The sequence below is a fragment of the Halichoerus grypus genome, chromosome 10, assembly GCF_964656455.1.
Source record: "Halichoerus grypus chromosome 10, mHalGry1.hap1.1, whole genome shotgun sequence".
NCBI lineage: Eukaryota > Metazoa > Chordata > Mammalia > Carnivora > Phocidae > Halichoerus > Halichoerus grypus.
In genome coordinates this window covers 63,713,055-63,727,665 of record NC_135721.1, presented here as the reverse complement: position 1 = coordinate 63,727,665, position 14,611 = coordinate 63,713,055, and the positions used below count along the sequence as shown (strand labels likewise).

The 14,611-nt window shown below is 38.5% G+C and overlaps 1 protein-coding gene and 1 long non-coding RNA gene across 7 annotated transcripts in view; one reads left to right on the top strand and one right to left on the bottom strand.

Annotated features, from left to right (window-relative positions):
• LOC118521388 (uncharacterized) overlaps positions 1–14,611 on the top strand; it is a 212,601-nt gene that overhangs the window by 181,226 nt on the left and 16,764 nt on the right. The window lies entirely within an intron of this gene.
• EFEMP1 (EGF-like fibulin extracellular matrix protein 1) overlaps positions 10,617–14,611 on the bottom strand; it is a 58,622-nt gene continuing 54,627 nt past the window's right edge. For 3 of the 4 annotated variants that reach the window (XM_078056540.1, XM_036087851.2, XM_036087854.2), the window contains one exon: positions 10,617–11,246. In XM_078056540.1, coding sequence (XP_077912666.1) covers positions 11,085–11,246 — 162 coding nt within the window. In that variant the 3' untranslated portion in view covers positions 10,617–11,084. Of the gene's footprint in view, positions 11,247–12,491; positions 12,627–14,611 lie in introns of those variants that run through there. The other variant, XM_078056539.1, reaches the window with a different exon arrangement.

Below are 14,611 nucleotides of genomic sequence, written 5' to 3'. Positions count from 1 at the left end.
GGGCACTAGAGAAGAATGTGTATTCTGTTGCTTTGGGATGGAATGTTCTGAATATATCTGTGAAGTCCATTTGGTCCAGTGTATCATTTAAAGTCTTTATTTCCTTGTTGATCTTTTGCTTAGATGATCTGTCCATTTCAGTGAGGGGGGTGTTAAAGTCCCCCACTATTATTGTATTGTTGTCAATGTGTTTCTTTGCTTTTGTTATTAATTGGCTTATATAATTGGCTGCTCCCATGTTAGGGGCATAGATATTTACAATTATTAGATCTTCTTGTTGGGTAGACCCTTTAAGTAGGATATAGTGTCCTTCCTCATCTCTTATTACAGTCTTTAGTTTAAAATCTAATTTGTCTGATAGAAGGATTGCCACCCCAGCTTTGTTTTGGTGTCCATTAGCATGGTAAATGGTTTTCCACCCCTTCACTTTCAATCTGGGGGTGTCTTTGGGTCTAAAATGAGTCTCTTGCAGATAGCATATTGAGGGGTCTTGTTTTTTTTATCCAATCTGATAGCCTGTGTCTTTTGATTGGGGCATTTAGCCCATTTACATTCAGGGTAACTATTGAAAGGTATGAATTTAGTGCCATTGTATTGCCTGTAATGTGACTGTTACTGTATATTGTCTGTGTTCCTTTCTGGTCTATGTTGCTTTTAGGCTCTCTCTTTGCTTAGAGGACCCCTTTCAATATTTCTTGTAGGGCTGGTTTCGTGTTTGCAAATTCCTTTAGTTTTTGTTTGTCCTGGAAGCTTTTTATCTCTCCTTCCTTTTTCAATGACAGCCTAGCTGGATATAGTGTTCTTGGCTGCATATTTTTCTCATTTAGTGCTCTGAATATATCATGCTAGTTCTTTCTGGCCTGCCGGGTCTCTGTGGATAGGTCTGTTGCCAATCTAATGTTTCTACCATTGTAGGTTACAGATCTCTTCTCCCGAGCTGCTTTCAGGATTTTCTCTTTGTCTCTGAGACTCGTAAGTTTTACTCTTAGATGTCAGGGTGTTGACCTATTTTTATTGATTTTGAGAGGGGTTCTCTCTGCCTCCTGGATTTTGATGCCTGTTTCCTTCCCCAAATTAGGGAAGTTCTCTGCTATAATTTGCTCCAATATACCTTCTGCCCCTCTTTCTCTTTCTTCTTCTGGGATCCCAATTATTCTAATGTTGTTTTGTCTATGGTATCACTTATCTCTCGAATTCTGCCCTCGTGATCCAGTAGTTGTTTATCTCTCTTTTTCTCAGCTTCTTTATTTTCCATCATTTGGTCTTTTATATCACTAATTCTTTCTTCTGCCTCATTTATCCTAGCAGTTAGAGCCTCCATTTTTGATTGCACCTCATTAATAGCCTTTTTGATTTCAACTTGGTTAGATTTTAGTTCTTTTATTTCTCCAGAAAGGATTTCTTTAATATCTTCCATGCTTTTTTCAAGCCCAGATAGTATCTTTAAAATCATCATTCTGAACTCTACTTCTGACATCTTACTAATGTCTGTATTGATTAGGTCCCTGGCAGTCGGTACTGCCTCTTGTTCTTTTTGTTGACGTGATTTTTTCCATCTTGTCATTTTGTCCAGAGGAGAATAGATGAATGAGAGAACAAAATGCTAACAGGGTAACAACGTCCCCAGAAAATATACACTAAACAAATCAGAAAAGACCTAAAACCGGGGGAAAAGAAAGGGAAAGAAAGCAAAAAGAAAAAAAAAAGAGAAAAAGATAAAAACAAACAAACAAAAACAAAACAAAACAAGAAAACCGAATATGATCAAATATTATCAGGCTGGTGCATAGATCAGTGCCACACACTAGATTTTGGGTGTATTTTGGTCTGTTAGAAGAAAGTGCCTCTCAAAATTTTAAAGAAATAAAAACTTATATAGGTACAAAAATAAGGGTTAATATGGTGGAGGGGTGGAATCTCACTGTAAAGATGAAAATTATAAAATATTTTATAAAAGGAATTGATAAGATAAGAAGTTGGTTGAAAAAAGAAAGAAGAGGATAAAAAAGGGAGAGAATGTGATCAGGCAGGAGACTAGAACAAAGCCATACACTAGAGATTTAGGGGATATTTTCATCTGTTAGAAGAAAGTGTATCCCAAATTTTTAAAGAGAGAACAATTTATATATATATACCAAAAATAAGGGTAACTACTATGAAGGGATAGAATATGACTCTAAAAATGAAAAATAAAGAAGATTTTTTTTTTAAAAAAAGGGATTGATAAGATGTTGGTTGAAAAAGGGAGAAAGAAAAATTAAAAAAAAAAAAAGACCATTAAAAAAAAATTAACTTTGAAAGACTAAAGAATCATGGTAAAAAAGCCATGGATTCTATGTGCAGTATTCCCCCAGTGCTGGAGTTCTGCCATTCTCATTGATCGGTAAGCTTGGTCTTGGCTGGCTGTTCTTGCTGATCTTCTGGGGGAGGGGCCTGTTGCCGTGGTTCCCAGACGTCTTTGTCGGAGGCAGAATTGCCCCACCCTTGCTGGGTCCGGGCTAAGTAATCTGCTTGGGTTTGCTCTCCGGAGCTTTTGTTCCCTGCAAGGTTTCTGTACAGCTTTGGAGGAGGAGAGTGAAAATGGCGGCCTCCCAATCTCCGCCCTGGAGGAGCCGAGAACTCGGGGCCCCGGCCTCAGTGCACCCCCAGAGAAAAGCAGTCAGTCACTCCCGTCTCCCTGGTCTCCGGCCACACTCTGTGCTCACCTGGCCTGTGACTGAGCATTTCTATCTCTGGCACACGACCCTGTGTGGAGTCTCCAAACCCAGCAGATTCCTGCAGTGCGCTCCCATGCTGCTCCTCTGGGGGGAGGAAGGGGAGTCTCCCCAGATCTGCCACTTGTTGGGTCCCTGCTGGAGGAGCAGTGGTTCGACTGTGCCGTGGATCACGGTTTATGGCAACCCCAAGCTGAGAGCCCACTCCTCGGCTCCGTCTCTGCAGCTGGCTTCCCTGCTCTGATACCTGGGAGCTCTGCCCCACTCAGGTACCCCCTGTCTTTCTGTGACCCCGAGGGTCCTGAGACCACACTGTCCCGGCAAAGGTTCCACCCCCCCGCTTAGCCAGTGGAGTGACGTCCCTCAGTGGAGCCGACTTCTAAAAGTTCCGATTTTGTGCTCCATGGCTCTATCACTTTTCAGTAGCAGCTGATGGAGGCCCCCTCCCCCGCTGTCTATCTTCCTGAATATCGCCTCGGATTCACTTCTCCGCACGTCTTACCATCCAGAAAGTGGTTGCTTTTCTGTTCAGAGAGTTAGGACAACCAATTTTATACAATAGTCTGTAATTGGACTTGTGATGTGCTTTGGAATCTCATAGGCTATATGATAGCACTTTACATAATATCTTATGTGTCTTTGCATCTAATTCAGAACCATGTGTCTTGGATGTGGTTGGTCCCTAATTTGTGATACTTGGAGGAGAAGAAAACTAGAGTAGAAGAAGAAAAAGAGTAAGAAAGGAAAAAAAGATGGAGAACCAACAGAAAAAAGTCAGGGAAGAGGTTTATATGATTTGAAGCCATTAGGCCAGTTACATGTGCTTCAGTTGTCAGACTCATCATGCAATGAGCTGACCTCAGTCAGCAGATTTTCGTGCCTCCTCCAATTCCCTTCAGCCACTTGAGTTTACTGGGGCTGCAGTAGAAATTTCTAGCTCACTGATAGCATCCAACATCAAGCCTCTGTCTCTTTTCCCATCTGCCTGAGGGCTTCCTCCAGGGCTAAGGAGCTCCCCCTTGAGCGGGCAGTTATAAGTGGGTGTGGTGTTAGTGCCCCTGGGGGCAACCTCCACCACAGAGTTGGTAGATAAATGGCCCAGCCTAGGCAGCTTTTAGTGGGATGCTTTTGAGGTGAGTTCCACAAGATTTCTCAGAGGCTCCCTAGAGGAAATGCATACCAGTTGCTCACAGTAGTGATCTCCTCATTAACTCATTTATTGGCATCTCTCCTCTCCCTGACTCATTTTCCCCACTTCCTTGCCTGTTCTTTCTGAGTTAACCTCTCAAACTACCCACACTCATTTCTTGTGTCAGGGTCTGCTTTTGGGGCAACACAAACCAAGACACCTGGTTTAAGTCACAGGCAAGTAATTTACCACTTAAAGAAAGAAATGTAATCTAAATATTAAAATACAAAAACATGGACTACAGTTTTTAAAGGAAATAAACAATTTGGAGATACCAAGAAAACTCAACAAAATTATTTATTTGTGTTACATGCATCTATTTAAAAATAATGCTGAGATTCTGCAGAAACTAATTTAGTTTCAATGGGAAGATAAGAAAGAACTGAATTATTGCATTCAGGTCTTTAAAATTCTCTTGCGTTTGTATTCTGACTCTGGCTTATTAAAGGAGTCTGTGCTCCGTTCACATACACATGTGCTTACAATATAAACAGATTAACTAGACATCTGTGTTGACTACATATAAGAGGCAGTTAACTTTTTGCCTTGTTTCTGTTCAACGATCTTGATATTTTAGTCTGCTGGCCAGATGAAACAAGATTGGTTTTTTGGTACCAGATGTGTCACAGTTTGGGTTTGTATTTTGCAGGTGCTCCCCCAGCTGGGAGGATGGAAATGTGCCATCTTTCTGAGACGATGATTCGGGATAGAAATATAAGTCTGTTAAAAATAATTCGACATATTAATGGAAGGTTTCGTCCCTTGTGGGCTTCTTATGCATACCATATGAGCAGACCAGCAGCTGTTCTATATTTTAAAAGAAGAGTTAGAAAGTTAGAAGCATACACGGCTATTCAAAACATAAGCAACTGCTTGGCGTCATGGAGACAGGATTCAACAATAAACTTGTATTTGTGAAGCTTCCCCAAAAATAATAATCCCACTGGGCTGTGTTCAGGTGGTCTTAGGATACTGAACAATCTTTCTATTTCCATCATTTGGATTCACTAAAACATCTCCCTTGTAGAGGCAAAGTGGTAGAGATGACTATATTTATTAGATGTGGGGATTGGTTTCCAACTGATTTCTACCCTTCAATATTTATATTTTTAAATTACAATTTTAAAAGCCCTACTTGTTTTTGCCATTTTTACTTAAACATATTGTGAAAGAATATGTTTAGCCCCCCTGAGGACTGAGTTGTTAATAAAATGAGGCATCTTATCTTATTCTGGGTGATGATGTTCATTGTTCGTTCAGAAATAACCTAATGAATATTAACCAATGTCAAGGAATGGCAGTAATCTTTACACTAGCCCCTTACTTTATACTAATCCTATGGAAGGAAGGACTCTGTAAGCTTTTTGGCCCAGCTTCTGAACCAGGAGAGTGTTAACCTCATTCCCTCTTCACCACTGTTGCTCTCAAAGCTCCCCCATGCAGAGAGCTACATCTGGATCTTTAGTAATAGACTTTATCTTTTGGGAATTGCTGTCCTCTCCAGTATAGTAAGGTCTACATGATTGGTTCTTGACTTTGAATTTCTAGAGTTTAGGAGTATTTTGTGTAACACGATGACTTCTGCCTCTCTGGAGTTTTTAAAGAGAACAAATCAGCTAAAGTTTAAGAAAGTAAATCAGAATCAGGTTGGTATCTGTGTTATTTCAACACAATTGCCTGTAACAGCAGTGGTGACAACTGGTCATGGCAATCAGCAAAGCTGGTCCACGATTTGGGGTGGACGCTTTGCAGGAAAGAAAGGGATTGCTTGTTGGTGTTGAAATTTGGAGTACGGCCAATGAAATGAGCTTAATCTAAATCAGAAGACCTGCATTCTAGGCACAGCGCTGTTGCTTAACAAACTGTGACCTTGAGCAAGTCTTAAAAATAAGATGACCTAAGTGGCATCTAAATTTAGAATCCTGTTATTGTTTATTATTATCATTATTATTAAAAAGAAGTGCATGTAATAAGAGATTTTATGTTTGGAGGGGTTGGAGATTGCAAGTTGTTAATGAAACTATTTAAGAGGGAAATTTGGCAGCTGCAAGGGAACTTATTCTTTTTTGGAGCAGTCTTAATAACCAAGAGGCCTTTCCTAATCACTGTCAGAATGGAACTGTCCAGTTAGAGAGCATGGAAGTCTCTGAGCCCAGATATGGTAACAGAATGGTGAAGTGATGGAAATGACTAGTTGTGGCCTCATTACTGAGACTTACTAAGAATGTACATATTTCCCTGGATGCATGTTTAGAAGTGTGGGAACCCATGGCTGGACTTTTTTCATTGGTGAAACAAGGCGAAATGACTTTTAATTTAACATGAGTATTTATATTTCAGTATCAGTGAAAAGGAGCAAAAACATGAATAATTTAACAGATTGAATAGCAAAAAAACATAATTTTGAATTTTAATTTAAAAATTTGTAGCTAAATTTGTCCTTGGCCACAGTAATGAACCCACAGTATGAAGACCTATTTTGGGGAAGGCACTATGAGTTTTCTCTTCTATCAATGTCCAATGCTTCCCAATAGCCACTGCATACAAGGAATGCTCAGATGCTTTAAAAAATTTGGCAAATTGAGCTACCTTATCTCTCAATGCAGCTTAGGCGTAGGGATTAGTTACAGTCGTTAAAACTGGAAAAGCTCCTTGTTTCAATATCTCAGTTTTATAGATAAAGAAAGCAAGGGCCCCAAAAGCTAAGTCTCACAAGTGATTAATGTTAGAACTGATTCTTTTATACTACATCACACTCTTAAATGTTGGAAGGGATTACTACAGAAGTTGCTTAATAAATGTTTGCTGCTGAATAATGATTCTGAGATGAATTTGTCTTGTAACATCTATGGGAGCTGGTTTAAATCAGTGATTCTCATAGAGAAGGGGAAGAGGGAGTCATGTGTAGTTCGAAAACAAAGCAGGTCTTTGTCTTACTGCTTTGGTTTGTTTTTAGTGAAGATGTTTATTTTGAATTTCAAATTACATTAAAAAGAGAACAGGAGATTTTGAAGTTTACTAAGGATGGTTGTACCTGTAAGGGAACTCATGTGTTAGCTTTCCAAAGCTCTTTCCAGGATTTTGCTTCTGTGAATGAATAATATATTTTTTTTACTTGCTATTTTTTTTTTAGTTAAAAATGAAACTAAAAATGGGTGATTTAGGCCATGAAATTAGTGGATGAATCATCTAGGAATCAGCTTCCTTTTTGTAGGTAAGACAAAAAGGAATTGCAGGTGGAAACAACATATCAACTTATGTCCATCAACTGATGACTGTGAGACAGGGAAACTGAAGGACTCCATAAAAATCTGCTTTTTTCTCCTTTTCCCACTTTTATTCTTGCTAGGACCTGCACCCCCACTTTACACATGCCTCAGAATGCAAATAGTGTATGTCCTCCTTGTAAGGAACGAGCAGTTAATGATTTCTTTGGAATAGATAACATCTAAAGAGGGACCGAGTGAGAATGACCAAATGAAGCCATCATATGCATATTCCAGACCACCATTGGAGCTAGACATCTTGACGCCATGACCCCCTGCTTCCAAGGAATAACACCTCGGTCCTTGTCTTTGTTCTAACTGGTTCCTGGATGCCTGAGAGGACACATACACCAAATCACAATCCTCAATAAAAACCTCCAAACCCCAAGCAAAGACCAGACTCCCTCCTTTCCTTTCTGAGTCTCCCAAACACTCCATCTGTGTCTGCTCTCTCTATGTCTTCAGTAAGCTCTGCTCTCACTCCTTGCTGGTTCACATTTGATTTCCATCCTGCACAAAGCCAAGGACCCTCTTGGCTGGTCCTGTGGACCCCCTTCTGGTTCCTTGGACCCGGCCTTCCAGCATCAAATGGATAAAGTGTGATATGTCTACACTATGGAATATTATTCAGTCATAAAAAGGAACAAAGTACTGATACATGCTACAATATGGCTGAAACTTGAAAATACCATGCTAAGTGAAAGAAGCCAGACACAAAAGGGTACCTATTGTATGATTCTATGTATATGAAATGTCCAGAATAGGCAAATCCAGAGACAGAAACTAGATTAGTGGTAACTCCTACCAGAGTTTGTGGGTTGGGGAATGAGGCATTACTGCTAATGGATATAGGGTTTATAATGGGTATGGGACTAGATAGTGTTCATATTTGTATAACATTGTAATGTACTAAATGCCACTTAGTTGTACATTTTAAAATGAATTGTATTGTATATTTTACAATTAATAAAAAAGGAATCGCACCAGTGACATTTCACTATATCAACCCTTCCCATCTGTCTATGATTTGTGAATAGAGCTAGGCTTTGGGATGAAAGGGCAGCCATCTCGCCTATAGTTAATGGTTTCTTTTGGTTCCTTTTTTCTTTCCCTTTTATGATTCATTTATTTATTTTAGAGAGGGAGGAGGGGCAGAGGGAGAGGGAGAGGCAGTCTTAAGCAGACTCCACACTGAGCACGGAGCCCAACATGGGACATGGGACTTGATCTCACAACCCTGAGATCATGACCTGAGCTGAAACCAAGAGTTGGACGCTTAACCGACTACCCCACATAGGCGCCCCTGCAGTTAATGATTTCTATATGTCACATATATAGATATATAATTATAAAAATGCAGTTTATAAATCATTATATATTATAACATGTTTTATATATTAATTATATAATACAGAAATAGTAATTTATATATATATTTACATATAACAAAATATATTATTCTATAATTATATAATAATATGTAATTATATAATAATATATGTATGCTTAGAGGTGGAGGTGGAGGGCCAGGGCTTATATATAAATATTTCAGAGAAATTTCTGTTTCTTCTGTAATCATCTCCAGAGTTATAGATAAGACACTGCCTTCTTATTTAAGAGTGAAAAATCTGTTGGAAGAGGTCTTAGACTTTCTTTTTAAACTCTCACCATTCCCATCACTGACTTGAGAACTGTGTCTATATGTAGAAAAACCAATAGACTGGGACGCCTGGGTGGCTCAGATGGTTAAGCGTCTGCCTTCGGCTCAGGTCACGATCCCAGGGTCCTGGGATCGAGTCCCGCATCGGGCTCCCTGCTAGGCGGGAAGCCTGCTTCTCCCTCTGCCGCTTCCTCTCTCTATCTCTCTCTCTGACTCTCATGAATAAAAAAATAAATAAATAAAAAATTAAAAAAAAAAAACAAAAAAACAAAAAAACAAAAAAAACCAATAGACTGATTAAAAACAGAAAAGTTTAGATCAAGCCTTAATTTATCTGGACTGCAAGTAATCATGTGGACGGAGTGACAGTAACACACTCAACAGTCCTGCTGTGTTGTGGCTGGCTGTTTATTCTGCTTCCTTATATGGCTCTTGGTTAGAGCTGTTCTCTCATCACTGTTTCTATTCCCCTATAACAAAAGCCCATCCCCTGTTCACACAAGAAGTTTGTGTTTTGTTTCTTGATTTCTTGGTGAACTTTCTTTTTGACAATTACTGCACATTTAGTCAACAGTTTGAGAAACACCTGTTTCAGGGTCGAGGTTGCCTGGGTGTCAGAGGTTATTCATATGTGCTTTGAAACTGGATGTAAGAGAAAATTGGCTGCACACATTCTTGTGGCATGATTTTAGCAGTCTTTTTGTTTCATCATCTCCTAGATTATCTATTAGAAAAAAATCAAATGGTTGTTCTTGCTGTAGAAGCTATAACTAATTTTTTCCTAGACAAAATTATATTGACTGTCATTGGTTGCACTTAAAAAAACCTTCAAAGATAGAGTGATCCTCTAAAAGAATATTTATTTTTATTTAAAAATATGATACATCAAAGTGAAGCAGTTATACTTTAAACAAATAAAACATAAAACCTTTTCTTTGAATTCAGAGGGAGGGCAATTTGCTTTAGTTCACGGTCACTCTGGATGCCAAGAATAAGAACTGTTCTCATTTTCTTCCTCTGTGAGCATCAGATATAAAGATGAGAAATTTTAGTTATAAGTGAAGTTTTAGAGTTTTAATTTTAATTCAGAAACTAAAGCTTCCTCAGTACAATCCCTTTTCTTCATTTTGTTCTACATCTTGTGGAAGACCTGAATTCAGGGGTGTTCTTACATTTACCAAGTGTTAAAGATTGAATGTTCGTGTCCTCCCCAAGTGTTGAAATTCTAACTTCCAATGTGATAGCATTATGAGTTGAGGCCTTTGAGAGGTAATTAGGTCATAAGGGTGGAGCCCTCATGAATGAGATTAGTGCTCTTATACAAGGGACCCCAAGAGAACTCTTGCTCTCTTTCTACCATGTGAAGATACGAGTCTGCAACCCAGAGGACAGCTCTCACCAGAACGTGACCATGCTGGCACTTTGATCTTAGACTTCCAGCCTCTAGGCTGTGAGAAATAAATTTCTGTCATTTATAAGCCACCCAGTCTATAGTATTTTATTATAGCAGCTTGAACTGATGAACACACCGAATTTACTTCTTCAGGTCAATTCCAATATAGTTTTAAAAGAATTTGTTTTCTCATCCCTCTCTGTAGATTTCTCAATATAATAATTATTCTATGGATAACTTATTCACTTTGAGAATTTTGCTTACTTTTTTGTTTACATTCATAATAAAAAATTTCTGACAAAATTTAAAATATTCAACAGAAACCAGCATACTATACAATAATCTGTGTTTAGACTGATAATGAAAATAAAACCAACGCAAATATGGTAGATCCTCATTTTCTAAAGAAATATATCTTTATTGACTTTTTCCATTTTCTTACAAAGCAGTTAAAAAATTCATTCTTGAACTTGCATGCTGTTCAATGTTATGATGGTTGCCTCCTTATGAGACTGTCAGTGGAGCTGTAGTAAGTTTCCTTAAGCACCACAGAAGATAATCATTGCTTTGTCCCACTTTTACAGAAAAGAATCCAAGTTTCATTGAATAGAGTATGCTTAGCTCTCTTGAAGAAGACCAGTTTAGTGGATTAATGTCTAATTTACATAAAGTAATAAAGACAAACTTTGAATCTTTACAGATTAAATGCCCACTTTATACCATGGTGTAATTGTTTGAATTATTGGTGAGTGTACAGCATATAGATGTAGATGTACTAGATACGTCTATAAATAAAATAGTGCTTTATTGTATCAATATTCTTTGGCTGATTTAAATGCCTATAGTGGACTCTTTTAAAAGACTAAAATGAAAATGGCCCCACTATTATTGTCAATCTTAACACTGAGCTTGTGCGGAAGGTTCCTATACTGTTGACTGTTAGCATCTCCAGGTCCACGATATATTCTCTTGGTCCTGATAGCGACTTCACCAGCACAAGCATTGCACTTACAGGACTTGTTTGCTAAAATAAAAGAAAAAAGAGGGAGGGAGAGAATAATTTTTGAATTGGAGTTTCTATTGTGAGTATACCTAGTCCTATAAGAATTAGGGGAAGAATTTTGAGGGTAGGATAAAAGTCACTACTTAATTCCTTTTTGGTTTCAACCTTTCTTGGTTCTTTTCCCCTTGTCCACACATAGTCATTAGTTCCAAGTTACAGGGACCTGCTTTTTTGATAGTTCTGTGTTTTCTGTTCATCCCTCTCTGTTAATGTTTCTCTTCACTTTTACTGAGTCGTACCAGCCTTTATAGAGACTGTAGTTCAGGTGAGAATCTGATAATTTTTGAACTGGTAAACAAAGTTATCACCTTTCTGTTCTTAGCATTATGCATTTGTTTACATTCTAGTAGGCGAAGAGACATGTAAATAGTTAACTTCAATAGAACATAGCAAATGCTAAGATACATGAGGTTATGTAGATATGTGTGCAGATACATAAAAGTCAAAAATACAGGGAAAAAGAGAAGGGACCTTGAAGCATTGAAGGGAGGCTTTTGAATGTCTAAGGAGAGTCACCAAAGATAATTGAAAGTTTTATAAAGAAGTATGTTCAGGAGAACTGGATGCAGTTTCATTTTGATGAAGAATGTGATGGGTGCTGGAGAGTAGAGGGAGATGAGTTGAGGGGCAGGTTAGTAGATGTTTGAATCTGAATGCCAGAGGAAAGCAGGTGTAGAGACAGTGGATTAGGATTTAGCTGTCACTTCAATGGGTGGATATTTAAACCAAGGGAGAGAAGGTATATGTGATAAGACTGGATCTGGGAGAGGCCAATATTTAAGGAGTGGGCAGAGAAGAAGCCATTGAGGGAAGCTGAGAAGAAACAGATGATTAAGTGGGAAACAGATGAATGGATAGCAGTATCCAACAGAGTAGCAAGCGAGGCTGAAGGAGCCTGGAACTGAAAAATGGCCTCTGGAGTTAGCAGTATGGATGTCATTGGTGGCTTTTTTCAGGGCAACTTCAGTAGGGTAATGGGAACAGAAGATAGAAAAGGGTGACTAGGAAGTGAGAATTCAGAGACTGTGTTTATAGGCTGTGTTTTAAGAACCCTGGGTGGGAAGGAGAAGAGAGAGAGGGCAACATCTACAGGGAGGCAAGTTGAATATGTAGGAGGTAGATGGGAGTTTGATGGAAGAAGATTCTAGAGGAGATGGAAGGAAGAGTACAGGTGGCGAATTGGCCTTGATTGACAGAAGTGAAAGCTCATCTTTGGAAAACTCAAGGGAGAAGGTAAAAAGGAGGACACACGAACCTAAATTTGTAGGGGGTGAGTGGGAAGTTCAGGTAATTCATATCTGTTGGCCTCAGTGGTTTCAGAAGAGAAGGAGGTGAGGTCACCTACTGAAAAAGAAGGGTCCAAACTGAAAGGATGTCCAGACTGAACTCACCTTCCTCTCTACACTGGCTCCTTCTTCCCTATCTTAATAAATGGCACCACCACCATTTACTGTTGCTCAAGACAGAAACTTATCTTTGGAAGTTACCTTTGGTGCTTTCTCTCCCTCCACCTCCCCATAGCAAATGACTCACCAAGTCATGTAGTTCTTCCTATATCTTCATAAATCTGTCCACTGTTTTTGGACTCACTGCTACCACCATAGTACCCCATTCTCTTGAACTACTAACTGGTCTCTTCTATTCTTGTCCCACTCCAATCCAGGCTCTGCAGTGAGCCAGGCATCATTTTTTTAACATGAAAATCTGATAGCAACTCCTCTACCTGAAACCTTAATATGATCTTTAAGACATTCTGTGATCTAGGTCCTGCTCATCTTGCCAGGCTCCTCTCAAGCCACTCCACTGGCAGCACTTGGGACTTTCAGACCAACTGGACTGCTTTTTATTCTTTCCATTTTCTAGTCTTTAATTGTCAGTCTTCAGCTTAAGTCCACTTCTTTCAGAAGCTTCCAGACCACTCCTATCTTCTTAGCGGTTGACTTGGTAGGCACTCATGAGCACTTGCAACTCCCTGTTGTAACATTCAGCATACTTGTGAGCACTTGCTCTGTGTCTTGACCATGAGCTCCACTGGGGCAGGAATTGGCTTCGTTTTATTCACTGTTGTGTATCCAGGACCCAGCATGGTGCTTGCCCCTTGAAGGTAATAGTAGTACCTTGAAGGCACTACTTGAATTAATTCATTCATTTAAAAATATTTTTTTGAGCACCTGCTAGGTGCCAGGTATATTCCTTGTGCTGAGTATAGAAGAGTGAACAAACAGGTAAAGTCTGCTCTCATTACACCCACACTGTAGACCACACACATAGACCAATGACTACTATGCAAAGTGGTGGTAAGGGCTATGAAGAAAATAGGCTCAATAAGGCATAGATATTGGGTGGCATGGATGGGGAGGATGGTATTCTACCTTCAATTTTATGTACTACTTCTTTACAGTATGTCCTCTTTTCTAAGGAAGAGGGTTTTCTCAGTATTCTCCCAAAAGGAATATAAATAAAATTCTATACTCTATGGATCCCTCAAAGATCAGGTCCAGTATCATGACCATCAAGAAACCTTCTTTAACTGTTCCAGCCAACGTTAATTCTTTGATGTCTTGGACCATGGAATTAAACATAAATTGCTCCCTTCCCCCCCCCCATAGATGTTAACTTTTGCCACACGTAATATTTAAAGCTCTTTAAAATAAGGAAGTATGTATTACATGCACCTGGCATGGAGCTGAGCATACAGTGGGTGCTTAATTAAGGCCTGATGATTGATTTTTATGCATCAAATGCCCTCTACATAAGTGGATTTTCAGTAGAAAAATTTTGTAGGATTTAATCCAAGTACTTCTTGAATTATGTGATAAGAAATAATCTTAAAATGACTTTTTATTTCAAATAGTTTTTGTTTCAAATAACTTAATATTTAACTCTGGGATTAGCAAAATTGCCAATGTTTTATATCATTCATGGAAAAAAAAGATTTTACTTGAGAAAAACACTGTGAGAATTTATATTTGAAAATATCAAGTCGATAAATGCACTGATATGAATCATAAAACTTTTGCGGTGCTATGTTTATTGCAAGGAAAATAACATGCTGGAACTTTGCTTAACCGTTTGTTGATTTTACTAGAAATTTTACTTTCTTAAATAATAGCTAAAAGTTCAAAGTGGAAAACTATTTTTAAAAAAGATTTTGAGATAAACCTATTTTATTGCCATGGGTTACAAATAATGTTGTTTGTTTGGGCTAGAATTATTAAATTGGTATTATCTGAACTGTGTGAAATTCATTTAAAGTAAACTTCTTACAAATATCTAATATATCTCAAATTTAAAGCATCAAATGTTAAAGAAGTTTATTCTTAGCT